At 34.3% G+C, this 26,959-nt stretch overlaps 1 protein-coding gene across 6 annotated transcripts in view; it reads left to right on the top strand.

The window, feature by feature from the left end:
- LOC149787176 (uncharacterized) overlaps window positions 1-26,959 on the top strand; it is a 56,313-nt gene that overhangs the window by 8,583 nt on the left and 20,771 nt on the right. For all 6 annotated transcript variants that reach the window (XM_089977679.1, XM_089977682.1, XM_089977681.1 and 3 more), the window contains exons 3-5: window positions 21,494-21,663; window positions 22,906-22,956; window positions 26,634-26,762. In XM_089977679.1, coding sequence (XP_089833805.1) covers window positions 21,494-21,663; window positions 22,906-22,956; window positions 26,634-26,762 — 350 coding nt within the window. The remainder of the gene's footprint in view (window positions 1-21,493; window positions 21,664-22,905; window positions 22,957-26,633; window positions 26,763-26,959) is intronic.

Here is a 26,959-nt window from a genome sequence, read left to right as displayed (position 1 = left end):
ATAGTTTATAAAAAGCCATAGTGTATAGTTTATTAAAAAAAAACACATTGTATGGTTTATAAAAAGCCATATTGTATAGCTTTATTTACAAAGTCACATTGTATAGTTGTATAAAACCGACACATTGTATAGTTGTATAAAACCGACACATTGTATAGTTTATAAAAAAGCCAAATTGCAGTTTATAAAAACACCACGTTGCATAGTTCATAAAAACGCAATATTGCATAGTTTTATAAAATACATTTTAAAAGAAATCATATTGCATAGCTTTATTAACAAGCAACAACTATATTAGGAATCAAAATAATAATCTGAGACGTGTTTGTTTCCAATTTTCCAATTTTAAAAGTGAAATAAATATGATAATAATAATAATGAGGACTTTGTATAGCGCCTAATCTTTAGAAACTCTAAGTGCTTTTCAACATTAGACAACACCTATAAGATAAAAAAAAACATATAATAATATTATTACCAAAACAAACACAATGAAATTAGAAAAATATTAAATTAAAAAAAAAACATGCTGAGAATATTTCAGGTAGGAAATATTATTAGGTCTTTAAGTTTGTTCTTGCAGTTGAAATAAGTGAGTTTTTGAGAGCCCTTTTGAATGTGATCACTGTGCCGTTGTGTCTAAGTTCAGTGGGCAATTCATTCCACGTTGATTGGCCCTGGTATGCAAAAGAACGCTGTCCGTATCATAAATGGACCTTTTCTAACATTACATTTTATCTAACATAAAATCACATTTAAGTCATCCAAAGTCTAATCTTCATACTTGTGTATCAAGACTTTATTATTTCTTTTTCTTTCTTTCTTTCTTTGTTGTTCACCTCTGGTCTAGTGTTTAGTTATTAACATTTATTTTGCGATGTGTTAGTCGCCGTTAATCCTTGTTAATCCGTCGCCTTCAAGTGTTTATACCATTAGGTATGGGAAAATTCAATAAGTGATATATTTATGCTTTTGCATCTGTATCACAGCATATTAAGCAAGAACAATTTTAAAAGGTATATTTCATAATAGTCAAATAATACATATAAGCATTCATTTTTTATGTCAGTCGGAACCATTCGGCTTATTTTATTTTATTTTATTTGAGGATGCTTGTACGTATTTTCTGATATTTGAAAGTGTCGCGAGTGAGTTGACAACAAAAACAATTTAAAGTAGTGATGATTGAAGTGTCATCATCAGTTGATATCAGAGATGAAATATTAACTTACTGACTAATCGAATATTCAGAACTGATGTCATGTACAATCATTTATATCGGAATTCTTTCTTTAGAATAGTACTTAATAATTATATAGATAGCATGAATAGATATGGCGACAGTGGGTCACTATGATACACTGCATTCTAAATAAATAAAAAGAGATTGATGTCCTTGCATATAATGCCCACAAGCATTTAAAGAGATCAATAAATTCTAAAGACGCTTTAGAAACGGACCATTGTGTTGAATCACAAGAAAGTTTACAATTTTTCGGGTGGTTCCTTCTTCACGTTTTGTTTTCATTTAAATCAACAATAATGCATACACCAAACATATCGAGCTTTAACAAAACATGATTGTGTTTTACGTATTATCTGTGGTATTCTGTTTTACTTATTATCTGTGCTACGGCATATGTAAGCAATGGTCATGATGCAATTTTCAAACCAAATATATGAAAGACAGACTGGTCTGCAATTGTTGTTGATACAATTTTTAAACCAGATGTATGAAAGAGAGACTGGTCTGCATCTTTTCGATATGATTTTGACTTTACTCTTAAAGAATACAACTCCTTATTTTTATCTCACTATTAGAATATTTTTTCATTTTCATATTTTAAAGCTTTAATAATAAAAGGTCATAAATAAATTCCGAAAAACTTCTAGAATGTTGTTGTACAAACATCAAAACCATGTTAGTTGCCATTATTCTTGGCTTTTCATTGCGTCAGGATAAAATTGCAGTGGGAGAGGGACATAAACCGCTCCCTTCTAATATGCATGTAATTTGCTAATAAACAAAATAAATCGAGAAAGGTATTTAAATGAGACCCATTGATCCATGGATTTAAATTTAACTAAAGAATTTCATAAAATGATTGCATACAAAATTGGTAAGGCTTAGTTGAGTGGTATTTAGATCTGTCATTTACGCCTGTTCCAGTAAAGTGGCGTTCAGCTCTGTCATTGTCATCTGCATGTTTCAGTAAAATGGTAATCTTATCTGTCTTTTCTATCTACACGATCTAATATAGTGATTCTCAGATGTGTCGTTTCCATCTGCATGTTCATGTATAATGGTACTCGATCTGTCATCTCAATCTCCGTGTTCTAGTAAAGTTTTACTCACATCTGTCATTGCATTGCCTTTTTGTCAAAGACTTCACTAGATCTCTATTTACAATCTTGCTCTTAAGGTCATGCCTTTAACTTCTCTCTCTCTCTCTCTCTCTCTCTCTCTCTGCAATTGATCATTTTGTCTTTTCAGACTTTGAGATTATAATCATTTGGACATGTATTATTAGTTTATTGTTCATTGATGTTAAATTTCATTTTGTTTTCATTAATATTAACGTTCTTGACTTTATTCTCTTCGTTTGTTGCACGTGCATCAAGGCATATATAAATTCACATACCAGAAGTATAATTTTAATATATATATATATATATATATATATATATATATATATATATATATATATCATGCGGCATCACTCAAAAGTTAGTATTTACCTTGCATGTGCCCCGTTCTGAAGATCAGGAACATTAGAGGAAAGGGAAACACGGGAGTGATTTATAACAGTTATTAATGTTAGGCAAGGTTAAAAATTTAAACATTTAATTTCCTCTAGCAAATCATTTAATCATTCCTGGTAAAGAAACAGGACAAGCCTCTTAATTTAGCAGTGCCATTCCTATTAAACCTTCCTCTTGGTGATAGTGTGTTCTGACGGAAATTAAAATAGTCATAAAAATTGTTATAAAATTTCTTAAGTATTGAACTGAATGTTTGGTTTTGTCATCTGACCTACATACATTCCAAGATAATACTCAGAAACTATAGGTGCATTTTATATTTCATATCTCCTTCTTTGCTCAGTTTTCTTGTATTGTCTTGGTGTGTAAGTGTGTGCGTGTACGTGAGCGTGTATGTGTGTGCAAATAAACAGATTTGTTTGGCCCCAGGTGGCCGAGTGGTCTGAGGCATTCAGCTTTACAGATTACTGCCATCTCATCTGTCCGCGTGGATTCGAGTCTCGGCTAATGTGTGTGTGTGTGAGAAAGCTTTCCTGTGGGTTGGTGGTTCTTCCGGGGGTTTTCTCAGTCTCTTCCTCCACCAAATATACTAAAGACGCCACACAGTGTATGTGTTAAATGGCATTCAACCCGCAGATCCTAAATGGGTTTGATATGCACTCTGTACCATGTAGGGACACATAAGTTAACGTAAAACATACCTGTACATACATGTGATACTGTTGCTCTAGTTTTATATACTTGACTAAATACCTAAACACTTCATGTAACCGTTATCAGTCGTGCTGTCCCAGCACATGAGAAAATTCTGCTTAGCGTCATCTCCAAACGAGATAAATTATCCCAAAGTCTGCAACTATATCAGGGTAGAGTCCATTGATATCGGTAATTAAACACGCTATAGATAAAAACTCCGATACAAGTCCTTGTTTATCAATTTGTTCCGTTAAATAAGTGGCATGCTCTTACAGAATGGGTACTCTTACCACATATGACTTGCTGAGGGAAAGAACAGAGGATGACCAAATGACCTTCAGTCAACCGGTTTTGCGTTTAAATAAAGTTAGTATTATAATAGGCTATGTACCCGTTTACAAGTGTTTCATATGGATTCAGAGAGATTGTGAAAATTCAAGTGCTTAAGACATGAAATAGCCCATATACTAGAAGTCATTCACGTCGTACCTTTATTTTCACGCCTTTTTGGATGGATGGTGTACTTAGATTAATGTGAAAAACCATCTCCCCCCCCCCCCCCCCCCCGAACTTTACCTCCACTCCTACAGTGATACATCGGTATGAGGTTGAAGTGTATAAATTTTTTTTTTATTTAGTTCACTATTTCTACGAAGATGTAAAAAGAGCGCAGAGTCCTCTGAGTTTATACCCTAATAAGTGAAATCAAGAAAATGAACAAATTATTTTACAAGTATATAAATAAAGTAATTAATTGTATTTGATATAGTTAAATAAAAATACTATTGTTGCTGACTTGTAACACGCAGCTGTTGATGACCATAATTGATTTTGTATTGAATCCAACAATTTAATGTCAGTACATGACATAATGGAATACCATTTTGATTCATAAATCCATTTTTCGAACATTCATATGAAAAGTTAATATGCAAGAGTTATGGGCCTTGAAAGCATGTTATGATTTTCTTCTTTATTATCATTTTCTTTCTAATCATGTACTGACGTTACATTTATTATTGGTTTTGTTCGAGATGAAATTATCTACCTATGGAAACGAAACCATGACGCCGATTTGCCGTGTACCGATATCAGGACGCACTGGCAAAATGAAACTCACGCACTATGACAGTTATTCCCATCCTCAAGTCGTGACCCCGATCAGGGTCGCGAGGACGTTATGGAGGGTCGAGATTTCTTTTTGAGATTGGCAAGACTTATCAAATGTGGAAAGGTTTCTTTTAGGATCAGATAAACTACATTTTAGTGTTGCGGCGAAAGAATAGTTGGGAAACAAACAAATCAAAATTACTGGCAACGGTCAGCGTTGTAAGTTTTTGTTTGTACAGTGTTAATTGTTTCCGTTGTAATGATAAATGTATAGTTGCAAAGATATTTTCAACTTTGTCGTCGTTGAAATGGATTTTGTATTTCTTTTAATGGAACCAGATTCCGCTGCAATGATATTTGCTTACAGCTGCGAAATTATTCAAATAATTGGGACGACTATTTTGCAACGGCTTATTTTTTGGTTGGGACGGTCAAAACTAATATGACTGAGCGTCGAGGCGATATAGATGACAGTTGCAACAATGGTCTTACCATTGTACCGATAAAACAACTGTTAGTGTGTCGATATAGTTTAGCAATGCAACGAAAAAATGATACATTGCAACATTATCTGAATGCAAAGGTAACGATAGTTATTACCCTTTTTGATACGCTATATACCCACACCATACTCCTCCAGATGGCACATGTGTAGTAATAACCTTTCGGTGTCCAGTTTTAGAAATTTTGCTCTAGAGTTAAGCGTAGGAAACAGGGAACCAGTCTAGAAAGCTTCATCGTACACAAACATCGTTAGAAAGTGTGATGAGTTAGTTCCTGTTTAGACGAAAGCTGTATTATACCAAATACGATGTTAAACAGTTTCATTTATAAGGCAGAAGATGTCATGTATTTAGTTCTAGCATTTGCTTTTGTCGACGTTTGCTACGTTACAAAGTAAGGCCTCTTGTTGCAACCTTTGTTGATTACTACACCGAGTATATTTGTCTGGAAGGGACAGGGTGTCGGATATTAACTGAGTGTTCCGATATGTGTGTAAGGTTGACGTGCAGAATGACTGGGGAAATTTATTACAAACGAACTATTGTCAAGAGTTTTTCACACACACATACACCCCCACTATATATATATATATATATATATATATATATATATATATATATATATATATATATATATACACTAATTATTCTGTAACACCTTGCCACATACAAACTGAAAGCCAGGTTGCGATTTCAATGTGACAGATGACGATAGCTATTATCTCACCAGTATGTTAGATTGTTATTGCTCAGTCAGATACCATTTCCGTTGTAAAAAAAAAAATTAATAAATCTATTGTTAAACCATTAATTAAACGACGTAAATTTAAAATTGGTACTGTATTTTTTTAAATGTATTGATGTTAACAATCGATTAGAAGTAAAATCTTTATATTTAAAAATCTGTATCTTCATAATAACTTTTCTGAGAGTTTGTGATGATAATAATGGCTAACAGCTCTTTATATATATATATATATATATATATATATATATATATATATATATATTAGTTTTTCGTGGGTCGGTGGTTCTTTCCTGGTCTATCTGATCTATCTGGGTTAGTCTTCCACCATTTATACTGGCCGCCATGTAAAGCCTACCTTGTGCTGAAAAATAACGTTAAACCCTACAACTATTATATATATATATATATATATATATATATATATATATATATATATATATATATATATATATATAACTATTTTATTTGACGTTGAGCTAAATAGTTCACGCCAATCTTCAAACTCGTACGAAGATTTCGTTGAAAAATGTTAAGTATCGAGGAGTTTGTGAAGAAATATATCCATGATGGATTCATCGTTTCATATACTTCAGCCTTAACCGCGATACACAAATCTGATCAACAACGACAACCACAGACCACTCTCAGGTAAAGTTTACAGGCCAACTTCAGGTAAAGACCAGGGGCTCTGGGGACGTGTAAAATGGTTGTAATGGGGGCGCTCACCAGCTATTATATACTTTTGAGAGAGTTACATATGTAAGGTGAAGTTGTTTGCATTTAAAACATACACAATGGAGAGAAAGTTGGCATACATCTATGCTCCTTTAATGTAATGAGGCTGACATTTCATTGGATATTAAACGTTTGGAAATTGTACATCATCTAAGCATCTCAGGAATAATTCTGGCTATGTTCATGTTCCTCTCCTTCAGCATAACATTGGTTGCTATGTTGACAGAATGTAATATGCATTTTTAAAATAGCTCGCTTTTTATGGGGGGGGGCTGGACTTGTTAGAGACTCAGACACTAATAAATACTGTTCTGTGGGTGGAAATATAGGAGAATTATTCAAAAGGACTGTTTTGATGCCTGTGACTTAAATGTTTCAGCTATACAATCAAAATTGAATCATACAATTATAATACCTATGTTCTCTGTAAGGGGGCGCTCACCAGTTATTATGTACTTTTGAAGGAGTGACTTATGCAAGGTGAAGTTGCTTGCATTTAAAACATGCACAGCTGAGAGAATGTTGGCATACCTCAATGCTAATTCAGTGTAATGTGGCTGACATTTCTCTGGATATTGTACTTTTGGAAATCGTACGTGATCTAAGCACACTGCTAACTAAAATGACTGATCCCTTGTGCTCATAAACTCAGCCTGAATTAGTCTAAAGTACACTATCCGTAGCAGCTATTAAAATAGAGAAAATGAATTTTGCCAGGCCAGACAATACCAACTTCTGAAAGTGCAAATATATAAAATGTAAAAAGTTATTCGCTCTTTTTTTTATCCAATTTACCTCTGAAGTTCAGGAAGTGAAAATGACCAAGTGGAGCTAGCACTTTTTTGAAAATTGCATATCTGGAGCAAGGCCGTGCTATATACTTTATAAACCATATTATCAATCATACACCAAAATAAAGGAAATTAAAGGATCTTTTGAACTATACCTAATATATACAAGGTGTCTTTTAAATAGCCAGTATAACCAGTGAGAAACGCCGGGGAAATTATTTTTCTTTGAAATGCTATCCCTCCGTATGTAAAATACGAAACTGTAGAGCGCCACCAATAGGTTGGTGCGTACGGGAAACGCATAGAATTAAAGGAATTGGTTTGATTTCATAATTGCCAGACCGTAACATAACTCAATGAATCTTTTAATATATTTAGCAGCAAGGAAATGATTCACATATTACAATCAAAACATCAACTATGATCTTTTTTCCCAGCGTAGTAAAAACATTCTTTTATGTTTTCTTGAGATCATTAAAAGTGATGGCCCATTGTACGTACCTTTCTATTAAAAGTGATGGCCCATTGTACGTACTTTCTATTAAAAGTGATGGCCCATTGTACGTGTCTTTCTATTAAAAGTGATGCCACATGTATGTACTTTTCTGTTAAAAGTGATGGCCCATTATACGCACCTTTCTATTAAAAGTGATGGCCCATTGTACGTACCTTTCTATTAAAAGTGATGGCCCATTTTACATACCTTTCTATACAAATGCGAACCATGTTATGGATCTAGCCCATTTGTATGTGCATTTTTAAAAACAGTACGATCCCTGTAACGGTGTATGTGTATTTTTAAAAACAGTACGATCCCTGTAACGGTGATGTCCCATTTGTATGTGCATTTTTAAAACATAAGAACCCTGTAATGCTGATTGCTTATTTTAATGTACATTTTTTTAAAAAACAAAATACAAACTCTGTAACGGTGATAACCCATTTTAATGTATGTTTGTGCAAAAATGAGAGGACCCATATTAACGTAACGTTTTGAAAAAATACGGGTCCTTCCGGTTATGTAACCGAAATATCGTACAATTCTCTGTTGCAGAAGTAGTTTTAAAAGTTTTAGTCTTTCGTATAGAAACCTTTATTTAATTTTCAGCTCTTATTAATCTCAGCCTTTACCAGCTTAGTTTTCGCAACGATAAATATAGATAATGACTTTTCTGTGGGTTATGCAAATAAAGAAACTCTTCTGACCGGATAAAGGAAACAAAATCAACATTTTACTCCTATTACATTGTTTTGTTTCATTCTTTCTTTCTTGCATTTGCGCAGATGTTGTTGATTCAGCAGTTACTTTTCATTTTGGGGCATCATATTTTTTAAATATATTTTCCTGAAGAAAGTTGTATCTGGTGTCTCGGTAACACAAAATGTTTAGTCTTTATTTCAACTGCACATATGCTAGTCTCCTCGTTGAAGAATTAAAAAAAACTCAATGGGGGGGGGGGGAGGATACCATAATTTTGCCCTCCCTTATTAAGTTAGATATACACAGGATTTGTATTTTGTTAACTGACCTATTTACTATGTTCCGCTTACTAGTGTCAGCCTGTACACAGTTCAAGAGTTTCTCGCTCAAACATAGCTAACTCACTCGTTAACTAGATAGTGAAAATGTAGCTGAAATTGGATGAAAAAATAGCCAATTAATAATACCGTGAATTTGTACACTTTTATGGTAAATAATATCGTGGTGTATTTTCCTGTTATATTATTCTTGCGCGCAGACAAGCAAATGATAAATAGTCCATGCTACAAAGCTGCACGGATGACGGAATCTGACTGGTCAACGGTGGACGTGTGTGACTGATCAAACTTAGCTGATTGACAGAGTTATTAACAGGTGAATCAAAATCTGCAGTTAGCAATATACGCAATGCCTGTGTTTTTCAGTCAGTGTCAGACCTTATGACGACCATTTATTCTCTTTTTAATTTCCTAAAACTTTCAATGTAGTAAAAAGTCACAAAAACTTGGGATTCATTTCTAAAACAAGGAGGAATAGAACTGGGGATTCACTTCTAAAACAAGGAGGAATAGAACTGGGGATTCACTTCTAAAACAAGGAGGAATAAAACTGGGGATTCACTTCTAAAACAAGGAGGAATAGAACTGGGGATTCACTTCTAAAACAAGGAGGAATAGAACTGGGGATTCACTTCTAAAACAAGGAGGAATAAAACTGGGGATTCACTTCTAAAACAAGGAGGAATAGAACTGGGGATTCACTTCTAAAACAAGGAGGAATAAAACTGGGGATTCACTTCTAAAACAAGGAGGAATAAAACTGGGGATTCATTTCTAAAATATGGATGTGTAAGTTTATGAGTTCAATTCCAAAATAAGGAGAAATTCGCTTCTAAAACAAGGAAACATAAAACATAAATCGGGAATTCACTTCTCAAATAAGAAGGCATACAACAGGGGAATTCCCTTCTAAAACTAGGAGGCAGTAAATATTACAGACATTACAATTTTATATGACGCAATAGATTAGCAAAAGGAGGATGTATATAGGTAGATATTCATTTAAACTTTCTTAATAAAATAATGTGCTTCCATACATTGCCTTCAAGCGACGATAATATGTCAGTGTGGTTGTTTGCACCCATACTTTAATACTGGTATGTAGGAAACGAAATTATGTAATTATAACAATATTAGAAACAACACATTGTTATGGGAAAATCCACTCTTCACATATATAAAGAACACGAATGGAAATTTGTTTGAACAGAAATATTTTGGTAAGTTGGTTATGTGTGTTCTTTTGGTGTGGGAAGGGTGCTTTACGAGAGTACTTTCTAAACAAACGAAGGGTGTTATTTACAGCTTCACTATTATGCGGCAGAAAATATTTTAGGAGAGAGGACAGATTCCAGCTGTGAACAGCTGACTGTCCAAATACTTGGCTACCTAAATTATTAAACCTTCATGCAGAAACTTGTAGTTATTCTTCACAATTATCCTGTCCATATCCGAAATGTGCCAAGCTGGAGAAAACATTACGATTATTTAGGAATTTTTGCATCCACATTATCATAAATTTGACTGTGTTTGAAAAGATATTAATTACTAATGGACTACGAACTTTATTTCTTTGTTGAAAACATTTACCTTCTTAAAAAATGTTATTTACCTCTTCAAAACACACATATATATATATATATATATGAGAGAGAGAGAGAGAGAGAGAGAGAGAGAGAGAGAGAGAACAGCCCAGGCCAACCCTGGTTAGCTTCTTATGTGTCCTTTGAAAGTCTCTCACCTCCCAGTTCCTTGGTACGATATAGCCAATAATGGGTTAAATGTGCCGTTAAAACAGAAAACACAAAAACAACAACAAGCCGTTGTAGGCAGGAAATTGTGCGGATTTGTGGGTTGGGGTGAGAACAGCCAGAAGCAACAATAATGTAATGTGTAGCAAGTTTATGAACATCCACAGCTGTATCACATGAAACATTTTGGTTGACACTGCTGACGTCAAGGGTCAAGCGTTAGACGGAGTTGTGAATCGACATGAATTCTTGTTGGCACTTGGCCAATATGGATAGTCTTGTATTCACTTGGATAGAAGTTGTCAAGTACATTCAGCCACATATTCAAAACGTTGCGAAAGCCATGTGCTTTGATGCAGCAGGCGGAATCTCCATATGGTTTATGTTTCGCTTCTCTTGTAGCTTTGAAAGTTTAAACAGCTAAAACATTCTTCCATCAGTAAACAAACCTGAATGTTTTTTGTTTTTTTTTTGTTAAATACGACGACGACGATGATGATATTGATGATTTTAAAAAAAATAGAAACGGTTGTACGTAACATATGTTAATCAACTGGATTAAGACTTACTTGTCTTACAAAGTAACTTATACTTTGGATTTCCGTTAGATAAATCTAATTTATTTTAATGATACATCTAATTTGTTTTAATGATTAAGCTCGTAATAATTTGTTGAAGGAAGTTTGCTATGAATAGTTAAGAGCTGGGAAATTAGCAGCATTTAATTAATTATAAAATCATTTATTTATGGTGCGTATATGATGGCATAACATATAAAAACAATCTTACGTGAGTGTTCATTTTAAATTAAATTCATTAAAAGACCAGGTTCTGATTGTGACCTTGGCGAGTATGAAACTTAAATAAATGAATCTTTGATAAATTTAATTTTGTTTCATACATAAATACTAGATTTTAGTTATTACATGACAAAACCACTGACCTAATCTGACTAAAGGGCTAAAAAATACCCTAGTAAAATGACTTTAAACAAAAATTAGATTGCATCCACCATTATATGTTGTCTCACGTGATATCATGACGTTGTTACTGGTATTACAAGGTGCTATTACATGTGTTACTTATATATAAAAAAGTATCTGTATATACTGGCATCAATATCATCATCTTTTTACCATAGACGTGAGATTAATATTTCATGGACTTAATTTTTGTATTGTTAATCCGTAAAAAAAAATAATCCCATAGAATATCGAGTGGAATTTTAGCGCAGTCTTTGAGAATGAAACAGTTTTTTCACGAGTTTTGATTCAAACAACTCTTTTTTCATAATACCAATGATAGCATATGGAAACTTTTGACCATTCAAGCAACTCTTACTTCATTACACGAATAATACTCTCTCTCTCTCTCTCTCTCTCTCTCTCTCTCTCTATATATATATATATATATATATATATATATATATATATATATATATATATAACTGAATGCTTTTAAGCCACTAGCAATCACAGCTCCCTAAATAAACGTAAAAAGTACAACTTTTTTTATAAGGATAAGAGGTCTGTCGGGCTCTTGCTTAAAAAGGGAACAGAACAAATTCAAGTCTCCCTGATGTATTTATGTCTCCCATAGCAGATTGTTCAAAGCTAATTAAACATGTTTTATTAACCGTTTTGTTTTCTGAACTGTCCTAGTTACACTTATCACTGATAATTACATCTTTTTCTATAAATAACAACGTTTTAAAACTGCCTGAAAATTAGATTTATCTTCTAATTTAAATACTTTTAGGTGGATTTTTTTTTAAAGATGTTTTGTTCTGTATTTCTTTGATTTGAGATCCTTTATATCACCGACAGTCACGCCAGCTACTTAGCAATATTTCTTCCAGTTTATTAAATCAATAAATTTCCTGACATAAAACAGGTCCGCTGTAAAGTAACATTAGCGCGACTTGATAAAGGAAGTTTCATCTATACCCGAATTACTTAACTTTGGACTTTATTTACACGCGACAATGTGGCCGGGAAGTAGCACATGATTAATGTGCTTGTTTTGTTGCCATGAGGTCTGTATCACGCTCAGATCTAACCTCGAACGCAGCACGTTGCTCCGATTTGGTGAGAGAACTAGTTACACTGTGACACGGTGTTTTGCGCGCTAAATGTTACATTCCAGCTCTGACTCTTGCAAACAGTAATAAGTGCAGCAATGCTGGAGTGGGATTTTCCCGTCAAGTTTTGTATTAATTGTACTTTATTGTCTAAATTAGTTGATGCTTTTTATCTATTTATTTATCAAGTCAATTATTTATTGAATTTTGTATTTTGTTGCTCTGGGTCCTTTTTGTTTGTTTGCTTGTGTGTTTTGTTTTGTTATATTTTTGTTTATTGTTGTTGTTTATTTTTTGTGTGTCTGTTTTGTCTTGTTTTGTTTTTTTGTTTATGGGGAGAGGCACATTGCGTATGGTTGTTTGAAAATTACATTCCCGTTATTCTTCCTGTCCTTTAACACAAGGTACTACGTAGCCCCATTTGTGCTGATATGCCGCAAAAATCCTATTGTGTACTTCTTTGCCGGGAAATCCATTACGAAAATCACTTTAAACTCCTTTTTTATTTAATGATATAGGAATGTAATACAAAATACAGTACATGCTGTAAACATCCATGTTGGGAAGTATATATTATTGTCATAATGCATGGTTTGTCCATGGTCAAAATCGTTAAGATGATCAGCTGACTGATATCTAAAGTAAAGTTCAAATATACAAAAGCAAAACGTATTTTCTTCAAAAACAGGGTCCGATCCAGATACATCCTTTGGTAGTGGGTGAGGTGGGTTTTGGAGAGGTTATGGAAGGAAGGGGCACTGTATGACGGAATCCACTGAGGAATCCTGTAGGGGATACGGAAGAGGGGAGGCAAGCCTCCGAAAGCCTTGCATTCTTCTCCAGGGCATATTTTTAACCATTATGGTGGCGCTCTACAGTTTCGTACTATACTGGAAACTTTCAATAGGAAACGTTCTGGTTAATTTGCATTAATTTGGGATGGGGTGGTGTCATGGATCGCCCGCCAAGAGCCAACCCCAACCACCTACCCTGATAAGTCAACATCAGCATGACTTAACTAGTAAATGCTGAATGATGAGGTTAATTAACACCCCGCTAAACAGTCATATATCATTGATTATTAATAGTACACTGTACTGTCTGCAATTTATTTATACCCTCTTATTTCTATGCACTTCCATTCCACATAGATCAATTATATTTTGTAATGTAATATTGTTTACATGTAACTCTTTCTAAAAATGAAAGAATCTGCAATTTATAGATTCTTAAGAAAATTTTAGTCAATATTTTAACCTATAATTATTGGTGCAACCCACTCAACCACCCACCCCCAAAATGAATTAATAATAATAATAATAGTCTTGGAATTCTATCCATAATTTAATTATGACGTCATCAGTGGCAGTCAACCAATCATAAACGGCAATCTGACTCGTGTAGGCGGTTGTGTTTTTATTATCTGGTTCGGTTTTTCACTTTGAACTTGAACAAATTCATTTTAGCCTAATAGTTTGTTATGTTTTTGAACTGAATATTCATTGCTAATTACATGTAGACATTTATTCTCAAAATCTTCCAAAATTTAATTTTTGCGAAATTCTATGACAACTGAATTTGACCATTTTAAGATAGGATAATGGATATGGCACGAGTAATCCAAATGTTTTTACTTACCGAAAATGAATGTGTATCACAATGTTATATTAAACTTATTGAGTACTGCGGAAAAAAATAGTATCGACTACATTAAAACTTTTCGTTACTTGATTTATTTATCATCTCTATCAACATATAACAAAATCTGATATCTATTTTCCGGTATCAACAATCATAAAATCTTATGTAATAGTTTTTGAAAATCAAATAGCTTCCATCCTGAAACAATTCATGTTGTATACAGGTGAGATAAACATGTGCTGCTCCGTAGAAACCTCATTTATTTATTTTTTCCAGTAGAGCTAAGGAAGTGTAATTAACATTTGGTGTTAGCAAATGAGTCTTTTGTTTCCATTATATTATTTGTAAACTTCAGTTTTATTTTTATTCATACACAGTCCAAATGTCTGTCGGTCAATCTTTTCGTCTGCAACCGGATAAAACAGAGAGCGCTGGATCATAGCATAAAATGAAAAAAAAAATACTATAATTTTTCGTTTGGTTTCACCTGTACAAATGAATAAGTCACGTGGACAAATTCTAATTCAAGCACTATGCATTTACCTACTATACAACTTTATCCTTTTTATTGCTATTTAAAATGACTGGTACAAAAATAATAAAATAGAGACAATAATATGCTACAGTTGTGCTGGACCATTCCTGTATTTGTGTTTTAATATGCTGGAGTTTTTGAGAATAGGCCTAATTTAAAAATTATTAAACCACCTTGAGACAATTGAAATTAAAATTGGTCATGACAAGCATGATAGAATTTGCCCCGTTATTGCCTGAATGAACGTAAATATAGTAATTCACTGCACAACTATCTTTAGTGATGTTTATATACTACCTTTATAGTCACTATACCAGTCCAGCCCGTGAATAGTTTGAAATCTTAGATAATAAAAGACATGATAAAATGTTACAGTTGTGATACCGACAAGCAAGTAAACGAAATAACGAAACCAGATGCAAAGTACGATATTTTTAAACTGCATATTGAAAAAGCAGTTGGTGGATGGGAGCATGCTGATAATTACATGTGCAGGAAGACTTTGATGATGCTTATTGAAGTAGTCACGTGGTATGACGATTAAATACAAAATAGTTTCACCAACATGTTAGTACAAAGATACACACAAAATATGAACATATTAAAGCAAAAAATACAGACAAAATATGAAGATGTGAAAGCATCGATACTCACAAAATTAAGACAGCAAAATAAGAATTACATTAAAATAACGGATAAATAGAATAAATGCAATAAATTGATTTAAATACTTGAATAATGTTAAGCAATCATCGCAAACAAACAAACCAGATAGAGATGAAATATGACCTACATTATGTACTAGCTTATAATACGGATGCGGTAGTTCGTGGGTTCGATCCCCGGCCGAGTCATACCAAAGACTTACAAAAATGGTGCTAACTGCTGCCTCGCTTGGCACTCATCTTTAAGAGGTTAGTGGTCGGCCTGGTGTCAAGATAATGTGACTGGGTGGGACATGATGCTACATGTCTGCGGCATGATGCCCCAGTGTTAGACATCACTATAAACTGCCACACTGCAGACATCGTAGCGATATGACTGAAAATTTGTTAAAGCTACGTTAAAAACTTAACACACACACACACACGCTTACAATATGCATAATGGGCTGGCAGATCTGGGTATGTGCAGCTTGTTAAAAATAATCAATAGAACAAACAGCATAGACCCTGATCTGAAGTCTCATTATGCTACGACAGATCAGGGTCTGTGTTGTTTGACTGGACTTATAAGCGGATATATACGGTAACATGCATGCACTTAAACAGTGCAACAGCCACGTAGTAAAAAGACTTTCTTGTTTTTTTTTTTTTTTTTTTTTTTTTTCGATTCCAGGCCTAAATCCTGTGTTGACAAAAGCATGGACCTGTCTGTGTTTTGAGAACATCATATCAGAGTAGAACTGTATGTTCATTTCCCTAATTTAAAATAAAAATAGCCAACTAATATCATTTGTCCAAACGTATACATATGAAGGGTTACCGTATGATTTGTAACTGCATGTTCATCAACTACAACGTTCAACACCATCACAAGAACGTACTTAGAACGTCAAAATCTACAATCAGTAACATATTGCACGAGAGGCTGGATGATCGCGTAGATAGAGTTAAAATGTTATATTATGTTGCAAATGAAAGATTTGTTTGCCAGTCTAGCGATGTTTTTCCTTAGTTTATATGTTCTCTGTCAGAAAACCACTTGTTAGATAAAACCTTTAAAAATTAGCCTCATTGAAGACCATGTACGTAAAAATCGATACGTTTCGTCAAATTCAATCCAAGTACAAACCACCTGTTGTTCACCATTATGTGTGTCTTGAACTCTTCACTCGATGGAATGCTTTATTAGCCCCACTCCGCCTGGTGAAGGAAAAATGTTGGGATCTAACCCAACGAATATAGACATTGTAGAGAAACGAAGTAAAGAATTAAGCTGTGGAATGAAATAAACACTGTCGTCTCTGACAAAATACATGACAAACAAGCAGAAAATGTACTCCTTCATAAGAAGTTACGATGACAGTACTCCAAGTATCAAAGCGTCTCTCTGATTCTGTGCATTGAAGGGGAGGTCTACTTTGCACTTTTCTGATAGTCGAAGACTCGCCATTTGGGTCAAGGAGAAACTTTGACCTTAATGTCCAAATTAAATGTAACGTAATGAAAATAACGATTACTGATTATTAGCTCGATTGACTGTACGGCTAATGATATTTCCCTCCTTCGTTGTGTATCGTTCCTTTTCCGTAATGAGTCCGTCAATAATCAATAGGTTGAGCTTTTAAACACCCTATAAACAAATTTCAACGAATCAGACAACATCCTTACATTATTGGACAAATTATGCTATGGTGCTTTCAAAGATGGCCTAAACACTGAACTACAAAAACCTCGAAAGAACTGTTTTCATTGTCCATGCAAACATCGGCAGTGCAAGACTTTCTTCACGATGCATCCCCATGACTCAGCTGTCCCTGTCGTCGATTTTCCATTGGGTTATTAGGCTTATGTCAGCAGAGTAGCTCTTGCAGACTCACTTGGTTGTCTTGTTATGGTTTCCACATCTGAAGGCTGCTAATGACTATTTGCATACACAATTATTTGTGCTGTATATTTTTAAATATCCATTCTAAATATAAACAACCTTCTTTGCATCTAAAAACATTCGATTTGTCTACGACAACCTACACAAAGTAGATCATTTTGATTTTATTAGTTCCTTAATGTAGAACCCAATATTTTAGTCCATGCCAAATTTAATACCTAGCCTGGTCGAGCCATACCAAAGACTTATTTTTAAAAAAAATGGTACTAACAGCTGCCTCGCTAGGCACTCAGCTTTAAGAGGTTAGTGTTAGGACTGGTCGGCCTGGTGTCTGGATAATACGACTGGGTGGGACATCATGATACGTGTCTGGGGCATGATGCCCCAGTGCTAGACATCACTATAAACTGCCACACTGCAGACATCGTAGCGATATGACTGAAAATATGTTAAAGCTAAGTTAAAAATCCAAATCACACACACACACACACACACACACACACATTTTAATACCAAATTACGGTTCGTATTTTATGAACATGTAATTTCTAAAGGGGATTGTGAAGTTTTTATAGAGCTTAAATTTTCCAGAAGCTTTGCTTGCTCACATCCTAACACCATGAATCAATGATATTACATTTTCCCTTTTATGCTCTATCTTTTCCCGTTTTATTAAGCCTCCTGTCTGGCTATAAATGAATGAAATGTGTCGAATCCATTACACTATTTAGCCACGTACACGTGCTGCACGACTTTTAGCATTATAACATCATGAATGTTACTTTAAGGTGCTCGTGTTTCGTAGCATGCCCCAGTTGAGTAGTTCAACATATTCTGACAGTTTCTTTGACCCATAATGCAATCCATTACAAGCTCGATACGGCGGTTAAGGTGTATGAAGGTTGAAAGTAAGTTGTAGACGTTTCAGAGTCGGAACGGTATTCCATTTGCCTGGCCTTATCAACAAAACCATTTGTCATTTTACTCAACAGGTTGGCAAACACACCAAACTGAAACAAGGGTTGCGAGTGTGCTCTCAGCATGGAAAATCGAAGCGAAATGCGGAGCTGTTATTAGAAATGACTGTTTGTTTATAATTTATTTATTTCATGTCTTTTATTTCTTTTAAGATTTTGGTTTTAATTGAACACGACATTTATATACAAAGGTTCACATCAGCGAGAACGTGACGCGAGAAACCCATTCAAAATTAATTTACAATCCTGGAAAATGTGTTGCGTTCGCACTGTGGATCAATATATTGAATTCCATGACAATGAGGACGTTCTCGATGTAGACGTTCAGCACAACCTGAGTAAATTTATTTCGTCGTCAACGTCTTTGTTTACGTAGCTAGAATGCATAATTTAAACTCAAAGGTGGCCAGAAGAACAAATGAGGAGACACTATACAAATGGCGAAAGAAAACTTCCTCAGTTATTCCTGAACATCTGTAAACTAGGACCATGCCAAGGTGATAAGAAAATGCGTCATCGGGTTCTTTTTCCTAAAATGTAGTTATTATCATCTTCTATCACATTTTTCATTTCTGATGATGAAAAGTTATTTTAAGCTTTAGATAAAAGAACGATACATGAAATAATTATAAAGTTAATACAAGATCTATGACTATTTACTCGACGTTGGTTGATGTTTCAATTGGAAGAAAACATCTCCATTTTTTTAAATCTGTGGAATCGCTCTTGTGTGTGTATGTGTGTGTCATCTTTCATAATTATGTTTTTATCATCGCTGAGGATATGCCTAACAATGCAGGAAATCTCTTTGTTAGCCTGTCGAATCATCGCGTACTATTTCAATCTGTCGTAAATAACCTTTTTCCATTTTTCTTCTGAAGATAAGTTATGATCACGAAAACTTTCTCACCTCTTTTGATAATTATTGAACTATTCAAAAAGATTTTAAAACATTATAAACATTCCTTCTTAAATTATTAGTGCCCAGATTGAACAGTTGTGCTTATTTAATTTTATTTCTGGAATTGTTTTAAATTGCACATTCCCATTTCACGGTGTTAATATAATTAATAATAAAACGTGAGAGGAATTCCTCAAAGAACTACGAAATGTAACAATGCTCAGAGCTTCTTATCGGTATATGACTGGTTGCTTGTTGATTGATAGTCGAATTGAATCACTTTATTGATATGCGAATCGAATCACTTTGTTGATTACTAATCGGGTGAGTAGGGTTGGGATATTGATCGCGATCATCGAGTACAATTACTAACAGGGGTGAGCAGGGTTCGGATATGTGTGGCGATCCTTGAGTAGAATTATTAATAGGGGTGAGTAGGGTTGGGATATGGGTGGCGATCATCAAGTAGAGTTACTAATAAGGGTGAGTAGGGTTGGGATTTGGGTGGCGATCATCGAGTAGAATTATTAATAGGAGTGAGTAGGGTTGGGATATGGGTGGCGATCATCGAGTAGAATTATTAATAGGGATGAGTGGGGTTGGGATATGTGTGGCGATCATTGAGTAGAATTACTAATAAGGGTGAGTAGGGTTGGGATTTGAGTTGCGATCATCGAGTAGAATTACTAATGGGGTGAGTATCGTTGGGATTTGGGTGGCGATCATCGAGTAGAATTATTAATAGGGGTGAGTAGGGTTGGGATATGGGTGGCGATCATCGAGTAGAATTACTAATTGAAGTGAGTAAGATTGGGATATGTGTGGCGATCATTGAGTAGAATTACTAATAGGGGTGTGTAGGGTTCGGATTTGGGTGGCGATTATCGAGTAGAATTATTAATAGGGGTGAGTAGGGTTGGGATATGGGTGGAGATCATCGAGTGGAATTATTAACAAGGGTGAGTAGGGTTGGGATATGGGTGACGATCATCGAGTAGAATTACTAATTGGGGTAAGTAGGATTGGGATATGTGTGGAGATCATTGAGTAGAATTACTAATAGGGGTGAGTAGGGTTGGGATATGGGTGGCGATCATTGAGTAGATACCAAAACAGTTGACCAAGAAAAGAAATACGGGTGTCAGACCTTGTTTGATATGGATTAATTAGCAACATTCATTTTTCTTGTATGCCATATATAGTTCTTACCAATTCCAACCAAACTGACCGGTTTGACAAGTTTAGTCTTAATGATGTTTCTTAAAGCTAGTCTTTTGGTTTGAGCGAAATATGTTGTGAATAGCCGACCTTGAAACTGTTTTTGCATTTTAGGACAAACACCTCAGAAAACCGTCAGCTGATTTTAAGTGCTTGTATGTTCGCTGCATGTTGGCACATTGTCTGTTTTATCAAATGATGGGATTCGTAGAGGCAGTTCTATGATATGGTAAAGACGTTATGCATTCTTGTGACATAACAGTGCATCGTTTTGGCCCAAGTCTGTCATAAAATATTTTTAGCTTTTGCTTGGAGGATTCAAGATAAATGTACTAAGATATGAACTGGTTTCACTATGCAGGTGGATGTCATCTTGGGTGTAATAACGTAAACTAGCAAACAGATAAGGCATTTAAACACGACATTAATGGATAATAATAATAATAATAATAATAATAATTATAATAATAGCAATAACTTTATTGACAATAAATATAGACAATATGCCCTAAATACATTCAATACAGGTTAACTGTAGTTATAATTACATGGAACAACACCCTGATATTGTTATCTGTCTGATACATCACTAAAGTAAATTGTGTGGGTATTAAATATACACATATATATGTACATTGTGTATATATATATATATATATATATATATATATATATATATATATATATATATATATACATACATACATACATACATACATACATACATACATACATATGAACACATTATGCATAAGCATATACATATATATGTACACATTATATATATATATATATATATATATATATATATATATATATATATATATATATATATATATACTTACGTACGTACGTGCGTGCGTGCGTGGGTACATACATACATACATACATGCATACATACACGTGCACATATATATACGCATACATATTTACATACAATTGTTATTACTTCCAGATGAAGATTTTTATTCGGAAGGGAGGGAGTGTGTGAACTGTGGAGCCATCTCAACGCCTTTATGGAGGAGAGACGGCACAGGACACTATCTATGTAATGCATGTGGACTCTACCATAAGACAAATGGTCTTAATCGACAGCCCGCTAAAGAACCCCAACTAAGTGGACTCGTAGGTATCATGACATAGTTTTGAAATTTTCCAGTAAAGCGGTATCGAAAATCTCTTTATCAAGTACAGCAAACAACAAGGCAATCGCTTTGATTGTATCAGGTCAACTGCGAAAGTGTTTATAGCAAGGGCGACCGGACAAATTTGTCCGGGGTGGTGGTAAAGTGAAACATGTAGTGGTCAACTATTAAATTAACAAATGCAGGCCAAAACATGTTTAGGTGTGAGTGCTCCTCCTTGCCCCTATGTGCGGAAGCCTATGGTGTATAGGAATCAGTACAGCAAACAACAAGGAAAGCACTTTGATTGTATCAGGTCAACTCTAAAAGCGTGTATAGTAAGGGCGCCCGGAGAAATTTTTCCGGAGTGGTGGTGAGGGGCAAACGTGTAGAGGTCAACTATTAAGCTAACAAATGTACGCCAAAACATGTTTAATTGTCAGTGCTCACCATGCTCCTATGTGCGTGTGCCCATGGTGTATATAAATAATTACACATGGATTGTAGCACAGTTTCTGAGAAGAACTATGTAACAATTTTACCTTTATATTTTTGTTCCGAAAGTTTTCAGCTGCTTTCATTTTTTTCAGGAATTTGCTGATTTATCTGGTTTGGATTCTCTTTCATCGGTTTGATAATTCGGAGGGCGAATTTATTCTTACCAATAATAATTACATCATACTCATAAATGTTTTTATCCAAGGACAAAGACAAAAATGATATTGATACTAGTTTGCTTTACATACTCCTTTCGTGTATTTGTTTTTTCTTGTTGATCTCTTTATTTATGTCTTTTTCTTAATGTGAAGTGTCTTTTATCTGGCTTACTTTAGGGATAGATCTGTTATCAGCCTTTCTTTGCGTTTTGGCTCTTTCATCTGCCTTTCGTTGTGGGAAATGGCTTGTAACTGTCTTTGTAGGGTGGGTCTCCTATCTGTCTTTCTTTGTGGGGTTGGTCGTTTATCTGCCTTTCTTTGCGGGTGGGTCTTTCCCCTGCATTTCTTTGCTGGGTGGGTCGTTTATCTGCCGTTCTTTGTGAGATGGCTCTTTTATCTGTATTTCTTTGCTAGGTGGGTCTTTCATCTGCCCTTTCTTGTAGAAGAGGTCTTTCATGTTCCTCTCTTTTATTCATTAATGAATGACTAGCAATGTAATATTCGGGATGTTTCCAACTGTTATGACTGTCCACCAATCTCTTACGTTATTCACACTAGAGTCAGGGCCAATATCATTTTTATTTCAGAATGATACTCCCGAAGAAAAACCAAGAAAGTTTGACAACAAATTTGAAAAGGTAAGTAAGCATTTACAGAACTCACCTAAAATGCACCACCCCATAGAACATCAACTGTTGCCACTGGACAGATCAAAAGGAAATAAGTAAAATCACTATGTTCAAAGGTCAATAAAAAATTTTTTTTAAAAGTCCTCCCGTTGCATGGGAAACATTGACATCAGTCTGTATTTAAATAACAAAGGTATTTGTCTTTTACAAGAAGGGTATCAAAGGGGAATAAATATTGTAAGAATAAATCTATTCTGTTTTCTTTCTCAAAATTCCATATGGTGAAAGAACTGTAATAGTTTCACACCGTCTGTGAAAACGATACATGTATAGTTTTAAGGTGATATTGAGTCTAATACTGCAGATATGTTGAGTCCAACGGTAATGTTGAGTCTTATACTACAGTCTAACAGTGATATTGAGTCTAATATTGCAGATATGTTTCGTCTAACTGTGATACTGAATCTTTTACTACAAATATGTATAATCTAACAGTGATATTGAGTCTAATACCGCATATATGTATAGTCTAACGGTGACCATGAGTCTTATTCTACACATATGTAAAGTCTAACAGTGATATTCAGTCTAATGCTAGATATATGCAGTCTAACAGTGATCACGAGTCTTATACTACACATATATGTAGTGTAACAGTGATATTGAGTCATACACTACAGATCTTGATCTTACATTTTATATATGTACACTCTAACTTTGGTATTAAGCCTTATACTACATACATGTACATTCTAACGTTGGGATTGGATCATATAATACAGACATGTGTATTCGAACAGCGCTATATCGAGTCTTATACTACCAATATATATATATATATATATATATATATTCTATTGTACATAATTAGTTTTCTACTGAAGATATTTATAGTCCAACGGCGATATTGGATATTATACTATAGATACTTGCCGCACAATTTTTTTTACCTACCTCAGAACCATCGATGACATTTTTCAACAGGTCCTTCTTTTAAGAAAAGATAATCAGGAATTTAGGGATCTATTTTTTATTTTTGTACCATTGCGATAATAATATAAGCAAATTTAGATTTTTGTAAGAAATGGAATCATTTTATGGGTTGCATTTTCAAACCCATTAGCGACCAGCTGGTATATCTCTATTATGGTTAAAAAAGTTGACCTAATCAGCAGCGTGAACTCATCAAAACTTCCCGAGTGAAATATATTGTTCCAAACTCCTGTTATTCATATTTTATTTTATTTATATCTGATTTAATTGTTTGTAAGTTTAAAAAAAAATTAATTTCATTGTATGTCAAAATAATGTAGTTCTGTTTAATAGGAACTCGATACTTTTTCCAGCAAAAAGTTTGACCTTGACTGTTCATTTTTGTAAACACGTAAGGCTAACCTGGTTCCCAGCCGTAATTCAAAATTAGTAACAGTCACGTCAACAAGTTTTATTTATTTATTTTTATTGTGGGAATATTAAGGCTAAGATCGAGGCTGTGTTGGTTACGTGATCCTCGACTTATAAATAGGTTTTATTGAAGTAAACAACTTTCTTTTTTCGGAGTAAAATGATTGGTTTTATCACGGTCATACTGGGGCTACGTGATTTTTTTATATGTAAACATGATCACGTGATTCTCTATTTCACAATTAGGCATTTCCGAAATTGCTCATTACTTACTTTTAATAATGATGCTTAGAAAGAGAGAGGTCTCAAACGGGCTTCTAAACACTGTGACGTAAAGGTGTTTCTTTTGTTGTGTCATTTTGAGAATTACATTTTAATGTTCATTCGAATTATTTGGATTCTAAAAGGATTAACTCTTTTTTCTCTGGAAATATTTTGAGATCTCATACAGAATTCTTGAAAAAAGACATTTCTAAAAAATGTTATTCGGATTTCCAACACCGAATAATTGTTTGTGAATAACACATAACTGTAGACATTCCAGCACCATAAAGGATACAGTATACGTCATCGCCTTCCACCTTGGATTCTTTGTCGGGACTCGAACTAGAATTCATTAGAACATTTCATTATTAGGACTTCTAAAATTTTATCCGTTGATTATTATTGGCTTATTTTTGGATTTGATTCTTAAAACCCTAAGTTCTTATTTTTTCATTTTTACGGTATTTTTCCTGGGAAATAAATAATTTGTTAAATTTTTTAAAACTGGTTATTTTCACTCTTCCAGTGTTACTGTTTATTCAAGCCTAAATACGTAACACTTCGAAGTGTAATAAAGATTCTTTGAGATCCATGTTTTTCTCTAGTTGCTTTCTGATATGTTATTAGAGCTCCCATGAGACTCTTCTACTAAATTAGTTTTGTACAAAGTACGTATCACATACAAAAAGAAGTACCTTACATGAGTAATCACCGAAATCCTCAAAAACCTTTTTTCATTAAGAAAAATTGTTATTTAAGTTATACTTTTAATGTTCAAACGTAATCTATTGCCATTTTATATTTTTGCTATATTCGCCATTGTAATCTTAAAAAAGATTCAGTGATATAGATATTTATAATGTGCTCTGTACTGTGAAGAAGGACTTTTCTGGCGATAACGAAATGTATGGTGATTAAGCCGTAGCATAGCATAATCGTGTCAGTACTTAGCCCCTCAGTTATTATAATTTTCGAATTGTAAGTCGCTAAAATATAAATAGGAAAAATTAAAATCCCTCAATATAATCCCACTAGACGAAATTATGTAACAAAGAAGTAAATCGTGCTTTGATTAACTTTACTTAACACAGTGTTTGATATAACAGTATAATAATTACACATTTTATCGGTTCGAGCCCCCGGCCGAAAAAGTGGTACTTGCAGCTGCCTCGCTTGGCACTCAGCATTAAGAGGTTAGTTTTAACACTGATCTGCCGGGTGTCAGGATAATGTTTCTGGATGGGACATCATGCTACATATATGCGGCATGATGCCCCGGTGCTAGACTTCACTATAAACTGCCATACTGCATACATCGTAGCGATATGACCGGACAATTGTTAAAGCTACGTTAAAAATCCAAATCACACACGCACACACGCGAGCGCGCGCGTTTTACCAAGCCTTTGTAACAAGTATTTCAATTGGTTAAAATCGTATGGTACAGAGCAGGAAAGACGTGTATTGTTCACAACGTCAGAAATGAATTAATTTATTCATGCGCCTTTGTTGTATGCGTTGACAATATTTACAAAAAACTTTTAAACTATAGGTCAGTTATTTATTTCTTGATAATCATTATTATTTCTATTCATATTTCTATATTATTTTTGTCAATATTTGTAATGATAAGAATTGAACCTCATCTTTAACAGGAATCAATAAGTTATGAAGCTTGATTATATCGATTGTATATAAACAGCCTTCGATTCGCTACGGCATGTCATGCATGCTGTTATCGATTACACAGTTTATATAAACGGCATTTCCTTCACTACAGACTGTCATACATTCTCTTATCGATTAGACACCATATATAAACAGCCGTCCCTTCGCTACGGTCTTTCACGCATACTTCTATTGATTAGGCTATATATAAACGGCGTTCACTTCGCTACGGCCTTTCATATATGCTGTTATCGATTACACGCTATTTTTACAGCCTTCTCATTGCTACAGCCTTTCTTGCATGATGTTTAATAACAAGTTCAATTCTTATATATTTTTTGTCTCCTCAGACCAGTAATCGAACCCGTGTGGGACTAACCTGTGCTAACTGTAACACATCAACAACTACATTGTGGAGAAGAAATAGTGAAGGTGAACCAGTCTGTAACGCATGCGGACTATACTACAAGTTACATCAGGTAAAGTAAGCCAACATCTTTAGGTTGTTTTCTGATGGAAATAGCTTAAATGTGTTTAGTTTTATAAAGTATGTTTACTTTGCTGTCACCCATTTAAACACTCGAAATTTTGACCCTCGCTAATGAATGACAAACTATAGGATTAACATTTCGTCCTTTAAGCTTCATGGTTTCTTTCTTTCACCAGATAATTAGAC

The sequence above is a fragment of the Sinohyriopsis cumingii genome, chromosome 12 (assembly GCF_028554795.1).
Source record: "Sinohyriopsis cumingii isolate HCF-2022 chromosome 12, ASM2855479v2, whole genome shotgun sequence".
In the NCBI taxonomy this organism is placed as follows: Eukaryota; Metazoa; Mollusca; class Bivalvia; order Unionida; family Unionidae; genus Sinohyriopsis; species Sinohyriopsis cumingii.
The sequence above is the reverse complement of the archived record's forward strand: the minus strand, read 5'-3'. Positions and strand labels throughout refer to the sequence as shown.